Raw genomic sequence first — 8,074 nt, 5'->3', positions numbered from 1 at the left:
TTTATAGAACATAGAACATTAGGAAATAAATCAAAAGTAATAAAAACATTGCATAAAAGCATTGCATAAAAAGATCAAATTTAGGCAGCATTTATGAAGTTTTCTCCATCCTGCCATAAAATAAAGATGTCATCAATAAAACAAGCATGAGATGCTATACCTGTGTTGTATTCACAATCTAAAATATACCCCTTTTCCCATCTGGACATAAAAATATTAACATAGCTTGGTGCCATGGCTGCACCTATGGCAACATCAATTAACTGTCTGTAAAATTGGGACTCAAATTAAATAAATTAAAAGACGAGATGACATCTAAAATTTTAATTGCTAATCCAGAAAAAGAGAAAACCATCCAGCTTGATCAATTCTCTAAGCAGCAGTTCAAGGCCAATGCCATTATGTACGACAGTGTATAAAGAATGAAAATCTGTCATTACAGACTAATCCATTTCACGCATTTGAACATCAGCTATAACTCACGAGAGTCTTTTATAATAATACAGTTCTTTGGAATAACCTTTTGCAGATCTTCATTTGCAAAAATACCCATACCGTCAGTCTTACTTCCACTCATAACCACAATTAGCCTCATTGGATGTTTGTCCTGATCTTTATCTATTTAGGTAACCCAAACATTTGACTTATCCTTGGTGAACTGACATTAAAAAATTCAGCCAAGTCTTTATCTGTCCTAGCCTCAACTACCCAATCTTTAATAAAAGAATCAATGGATCTATATGCCTTTCAAATAGCACCTAGCTAATTTCTTGATAGAAGCTGGAATTGCATTCTTTCATTTCAATGCAATAGTCATTGTAATTCAAAACAACTATAACATTGTGCTTATCTGCCTTAGTAATCAAAATCTCTATTACTTTTTAAAATTTTAAAACCTTTCCTTCATTACAATCCAAGTTTTAATAAAGAAGATGACTAACATAAGTAACTCTCTAATATCATTTTCATTCACTTGTAAAAAGCTTCAATCTCAGTAAAAGAGAGAGGTTAAAAATGCTAGTTTTTTAAAACAAACTTGTAGAACAATGCTCACAAAATAAACATGCCCATAAAATAAAAATTTATAATTTACTTTTCTGATAAAGTCCCTTAACAAATTTAAAGTTTCAGTCACATCTGCCCTTGCAGATGGAACAAACAACCATCATTTTCCCAAAACCTTAAGTTCGACTTCATTCAAAACATAATCACATAAATTAACTATTAGTAATGTCTGGCATGCTCACTATCTTTTGAAACTTCTTTTTCCAATTCAGTTGTTTTTTTTGTTTTCACTGGTTGCTTGCTTGTTTGTCCTTTGCTATTTTTTGAACTTCCATAACTACTCAGAGTGTGCGCAACAACCCTGGGCCCACGTTTTATTAATCAACTCAATATTTTGATACACTGTTTTATACTGATGACCATGTGCTCTTTTGGTCATAAGTTGATTGGTAGATGGCTCACAAGCATTAGAATAATTTATACATGTACTGGCTAGCCTTTATGACACATGTATAGGCACTGAATCATCTACTGGTTGTACAATAATTCTTTTCCATATATTGACTTTTAACATCAGAGAAAACATTAGTAGTATCTTCATTCACCTGGGCATTCTTATTTTTGGTGTAGCTGATAATAAAAATACCTTTCTTATAATCCTTTAAGTCTCTTACATACTTTTTCAACTTACTTTTATTTTGAATGTCATTTTCTTCAATCAATTTACTCTAAATACTTTCCATTTTAGCATCAAAATTTGAACAGATAGTAAGGTCTTTTAGCTGCTGATATTGTTCTTTAATCAACAAATTTAACATTTTCATTTCTTCTCCATTATGATCAAGAAGGATTTGGAAATATTCAAGACCCATCTTCTCATTAAGAGCCCTCCATCTCTTAATCAAATTATCATAAAACTCATTACCTGCTGCCATAAGCAAAAGTCTAAGACTTTGGAAAACCCTTTTAACTGCCAAACAAGTTTAAAAAAACATCAAATCCCACTGAAGATACAAACAAATTCTTCTCAAAACTATTAAAACCCTTGGTTAAGTCAACGACTCCAGAAGAGTGTTCAGTACTGGAAGCACAACCAAAAGAGTTAATGGGTTTTGCCAAACAATTATTGAACAATTCATTCAACAAACTGCTCAAAACAGTAGCATTCTTTACCATTGATTGGCTATTAACATGATTAACAGAACTTTCCTTGTTATCAAGAAGAGGGCTGTTCAGTATATCATTAATGTAAAACCAATCTGAAGAACAAGAAACCTAGATCCATCTTGTGACAAACTCTTGCTGTTAGGATTGACCATCACTCAAAAAATGTCAAAAAACACCTAAATAAGAAAAACTGTCATAAGTAACTGAAAATAAAATAAAAAAAAAAAAACAACAGAATAACATAAACTTTATTCCACTTGGGTAAGCACTTTCATTCAAATGAACTTCATCAGACTGATGTGAAAACAGAAGCACCCACTTATAAAGTTGACAAAGTCACATAACTAATATCTTAACCTCCTTCTTTTTAAAAACACTTTAAAAATTTTTCTTAGCCATCGATTCCTGAAAAACAGCCTTCATTCAGTCTCACTTACCACAGATATTCTTTCCAGTCTAACAAACTTCTGAATCAGGCCTTTTATTATAATTAAAAAGAGCATCAGTAGCAGAAAATATAGCATGCCTAACCAAAGCATTCTTCTTGTTGGATGTTTCTATAGCATAGAAATGCTCATAAATTCTAGGGTACAAATCTCTGGTCATCCATCCAACATAGAAAGCTTGGCAAAGAGAACAACATGCAATACACATGACACACTTTTATTTTACATGAAGTGACTAGGAATTTTGATATTATAATGATTTATACAAAAGGGCGGCACAGTGGTGCAACAGTTAGTATTGTCACCTCACAGCAAGAGGTTTCCCGGTTTGATTCTTGGCAGGGTGCCTTGTGTGCAGAGTCTGTATGTCCTCAGTTGTTCACATGTGTTTCCTCTGGATGTTCTGGTTTCCTGACACATTCCAAAGACATGCAGTAGGTGAACTGGACACTCTAAATTGGCCATAGGTGTGAGTGAGCATGCAAGTATGTTGTGTGGATGAACTACCGCAACAGGGCTAGCCACCTGGCAATGTAAACCTTGGCTTTAAATGAATGTCACTGCTGAAGTGACACCCCAACCCCATATGTAAAAATGGGAAAAAGGGTTTGTGGATGGATAAAATTATTTATACAATCTTCTTAAGGGGAACTAATTTTGAAGATTTGTTTTCAAAGTGGATTAAATAGTTCTTGTCAGAGATGTGATTTGGTTCTACAGGAATGTTTAAATGTTTTGATTGTAATGATTGTGGGTATATTAATAGAAGTCACGAAGTTTATATAAATATCAAAATAAGGAGAAGTTGTAAGTTATCAGTGCTATGTTTTGTATATAGTGCATATAGTTGTAGCTGACTTAGGTTATTTCATATATAAAAGAAGACCATTTAAATGTGTGTAGTATTATGTTTGTTGTTTTAGTGATTATGTCTTTGTTGTCCATGTTTGCCTTTGAATACATTTTCAATAAATATATTTGCAAAAAAAAATAAAATAAAAGAAGTCAGCAGATATTAAAGTTTTCAGCATACAGTAATATGGTTCTTTTTAAACAGTGAATCAGTACCTGTCTTGTTATTTATTCTAACAAGCCTACTAGTTTAAAACTAATTTTGTTATGTTAGATGCAACAGTTTTTTAACCATCTTTGTTTATTAATTTATTTAAAAATGACAACAGTATTTTTACCCATTGGTGGAATGTTTATAATGCCATGAAACAGGTGAAATTAGTCCTAACAGAAAATAAAATAAAAATGGTATGAATATTTCTGACTATAAAACATTTTCTGTCTCAGATACTGACTGTTGTATTCATTCATTTGTTCTGTGATTTCCCGCTTCATGCAGTCCAGGGTATTCTAACTAAAATAATCAACAATATAATTTTCCCTTCTGTAGTTGTCGAGTAGTCATTTCCAATGTATTTGCATCCTCCTTCTGGGGGTGATCAGTTATTAATGAAAATATTAAGGCAAGGAGGTTTTCTCCTGAGACTGATGAAATCAGTCAACTTGCCAGCCACTAGTTCTGGGCATTCAAATTCTAATCACCCTTCATTTGTAATTGCCCAAGCCTTTAGTAACTTATCTTTGCTGCAGTGCAATATATCTTTGTCTAGTTTCATAATATGGGAAGCAGTTTTAGCTCAAAATGGTCCTCCTCTGAAATCAGTAATAAGCCTTGGGTTGTTTTGCCTAGAAATATATATTTTCTACCTTGTTATAAACAGTTAAGACCATTGCATAGTAAGTACCATGTCCATTGATTAATAATATTTTTAAGATATAGCTACATATTCAGCAGGTGTTACATTTATTAGAGAGTTATAACCTATTTAAGAAGCTGGTCCCATACTAACCTTATATTAACATGTATGTAATTATCTCCCAAACATGAACTTTTAAAATGTTTAAAGTGTGATTGTTTTGTGAAAAAAGTGCCAAGAATTTACAGACTATGTATGTTAAAACATGCTCCTTTAGTCTTGTGTGGGGAAATTAAAATGGGTACGTTGATTACCAGCCTGTTTGTCAAATAAACACTAGGACTGCAAATTCAAAGCAAGCAGTACAATTATACTCTTCAGGGTAAGATGAGTTATTTATTTCTTGCATTAGTTAACTGGAAACATTCATGTCAGAAATCACATTTTAAGTGGACTCCCAAGAAGAAAAGCTTCATGCATAACAATAATAACTAGGAGACGCCTACTGAAATTGCAAAGACTATAATTTCAGAAGAGCATAGTTTCAGAATTCACAAATTACTTATGTTTTTTTTTAGCCTCCTATAACTCTTTGTTGTGTGGCTTCACCATTACAACTCCCAATCTGTATATATATATATATATATATATATATATCTATAACTATATATATATATATATATATATATATATATATATATATATATACACATATATATACACACACATACACACACATACATACATACACACACACACAAATATATATATATATATCTATACACACACACACACACACACACACACACACACACACACACACACACAAAACACACATACCACCTTTGCATGTGAGGGGAAAATAAAATTAAAAAACAAATCCAAATTCCAAATTTCTGTTTTTTTTTTTCAAAATTCCAGTTTTTAAAATGTCATTTGGGAAGGAGACATGCAAAAGAAAATGTGCCGGTTTAACAATGATCAAGGCAAACAATGAAGGCAGTAATACACAAGAAAAATATATGAAATAATTTTATGAACGTTGATAAAATTTTAACACCCGTGGTTTGAAAATGTAAAGTAGAGTGATATGAAAATACTTCAGTAATTCAAGTATGAGTAAAATTATCATGTTTAATGTAGAGACAGTATACATACTATTTCACTATTACAGTAATTGTGGTTGTCCACATACCAATCGTGGGTAAATTGTAAGAGTCATCAATGTCTATTAACATCAACAAGTGAAGGATACACCATATCTGTGGCAAATAATGTAGTCCTGTATGAGGTAAGACTGAAACAGGAAGAAAACACCATTATTATACAGAAACTGAGACTTCAGGCAAGTAGGCTTATGTCTCAAGAGAGTAGACTTTTGTAGGTTAAGTCAAGTTCTTTTAGGTAATCAACCAATGATTTAGGTAATACCATGGTTGCAGAGCCAGTCATACTTTATGTAGTCTTTTAGAGAATACTTGCAAATGTTCCTCTCTGGACTGTACTAAACATTATATAGAAGTTTGTTTCAGTGATTAACAATTGCAGCCGCATACCTGGAATCACAGAGTTTATTTTTGGTTTTTGGTATGACAACTAATGTTTATACAGATGTCTCGAGCTCATGGGGAAGGCTTCCAGATAATAGTCTAAGACAAACAAAGAGTGGTTAGATGAGAAGAGCAAAATGTAACTACATTACAATTAACTAATGACTGAAATACAACCAATGCAAGTTACTTAAGGACAAATAATTATATGTTCTACCGTGATGGTTTGCAGTAAATCTGGCTGCTTTGTTATATTCCCGCTCAAACAGATTACAAAGGAGATGAAATTTTAATGCAGAGATACTGAGTAGAAAATATATGGTACTAGGTATATGTCTGGCATTCAGTCTTAGCTTTCCTTAACCTGCTAAGATTCTGTCTGGTCTTTGTCCTGCATTTCTCACCTGTAGCTTCTAGCTTTGTGGATGTTACTTCCTCACTGAGTGTGGAATGTAGTACAGTGATGCTAAAAGAGGGCTTGATTGCCACATTGTGGGGGTGAGCTAAGAGTTGTGGCATGGTTAGAAATAGCAATTGCAGGTCTAAATAGTATTTATTTAATTTTAAAACCTTGAGGTATAAGCCCAAAGCATTGAGCCAGAATTGTGAAGAGTGAAACCAGATTTATAGTTTAGTGTAAACATTCTCCAGAGAGTGATCAGCTGGTATGGTTGTAAGTTAATCAGCATATTGAATAAGCTTTGAAGTTCCACAGTGATTAACCACGTCATTCACGTAATTGTGTAGAGGAGTTGCTTTAGCAGTGAACCTTGGGGAACTCCAGTATTGTTAGGATGGAATAGAGAAATGACTCAGTTCCATCTTATAGCTTTTAAACATCTGGGAAAATAATGAAAGGATTATTTGGTGGTACTAAGTGTGAAACTGTGACTAACCAGTATCTTTGTTAATCTAGAAAGAAAAACAGTATCAAACATTTTGCAAAGCAGAAGGAAATGTGCACCAGCACAGTTAGCACTGACTAACTGGTTGTGCGTGTATTGCAAAGTGTCCAAAAGTGTTTTACTTGTACCATGGAGGGGCCTGAAGCCATGCTGGGTATAAGACATGATATTGGAGTTTAATGAATGCTGTAAAAGTTGGTGGTTAACATACTTATCTAGTGTTTTTGAAAAGCAGTGAAAGTAAGAAAATTGACAGATAGTTATTCAGTATGACTGAAGAACCAGTTTTGTGCAATGGGACTATGAGTGTTTGTTTCCAAACAAGTGAGATATGATCTTCTCTTATGGAACTATTAATGATTTTGAAAGGATATAAAATAAATCCAGATTAAATCTTTGAAAATTTTGGAGGAAGGCTTTCCAAGGCTATAGACCTGATTTGTATTATATGCTTTTTCCTACGTTACACCTGCCAGCTGTCAGTCCTTCCATTGATCTTGAGCCCATTTGTTCTGACTGGAGTAGCTATCATCTAGGTGGCCACATAGGGAGTTTGATCCCCATTCATCCTAAAATTCTCCTGCATTGTCTTGCCAGGTCTTCCCTTGCTCCTGTAGTCCAAAGGTCTGGGTTTACCCCTGCCCCCCGTTCAAAGGAATTCACATTTAACAAAGTACCCTGCTTATCCTAAGACTAAAAAACTACTTGGCAGACCTAGTTCTATCTATCTATACACACACTAGTCAGGGGGTGGGAGGTTATTTTCTAATTTTTAGTCCATAACCTCACATTCCCTATTGGCAGCTTGACATTTCCTCTCATAATGGCAGCCCCACACGACTGTGCATGCTCCACTCTGCAGCCCCAGTGCTGCCTACAGCACATCACCTTGCTGCATAGTGGATAACCATGTCCTTGGTTCACCATGCTGCATGGTGGATAAGCATGGCCCTAGTCCTTCTGCTCCCTGTGCAAACAACAAGCTTCTGCTGGGTATCTACAATGCAATAGACCAAGCTGCTATCCCTTTCCTCAGGATAGACAAGCCAGAGTCAGCCTCTTATCTTCAAATTGACAAACCAGTCTGTTCAGTGCCTCAGATGCAAATCATTTCCAGACTGTGTGAGTCAGAGTAAGGGCTTTATCCTTCTGTGCCATGCATGCAGCTGCAATATACACCCAGGTTTAAGTTTTTTTTAATGATGCTCCAGGTCTTTGGGACTATATTGAGGATAAAAGTAGTACAGCTAAGATTGGGAGCTATTATTAAAGTTAACCATAGAATTGTTTGA

The 8,074-nt window shown here is 34.2% G+C and overlaps 1 protein-coding gene across 1 annotated transcript in view; it reads left to right on the top strand.

Moving 5' to 3' along the window:
• The first annotated feature begins 308 nt into the window (after window positions 1-308).
• The window catches only part of LOC122803816 (extracellular calcium-sensing receptor-like), a 156,387-nt gene continuing 148,621 nt past the window's right edge, over window positions 309-8,074 (top strand). Inside the window, exon 1 of the mRNA XM_044073502.1 lies at window positions 309-413. Within this exon, the coding sequence (XP_043929437.1) occupies window positions 309-413 (105 nt within the window). The remainder of the gene's footprint in view (window positions 414-8,074) is intronic.

This window comes from Protopterus annectens, chromosome 6.part0 (genome assembly GCF_019279795.1).
Source record: "Protopterus annectens isolate FY-2018-M chromosome 6.part0, PAN1.0, whole genome shotgun sequence".
NCBI lineage: Eukaryota > Metazoa > Chordata > Ceratodontiformes > Protopteridae > Protopterus > Protopterus annectens.
The sequence above is the reverse complement of the archived record's forward strand: the minus strand, read 5'-3'. Positions and strand labels throughout refer to the sequence as shown.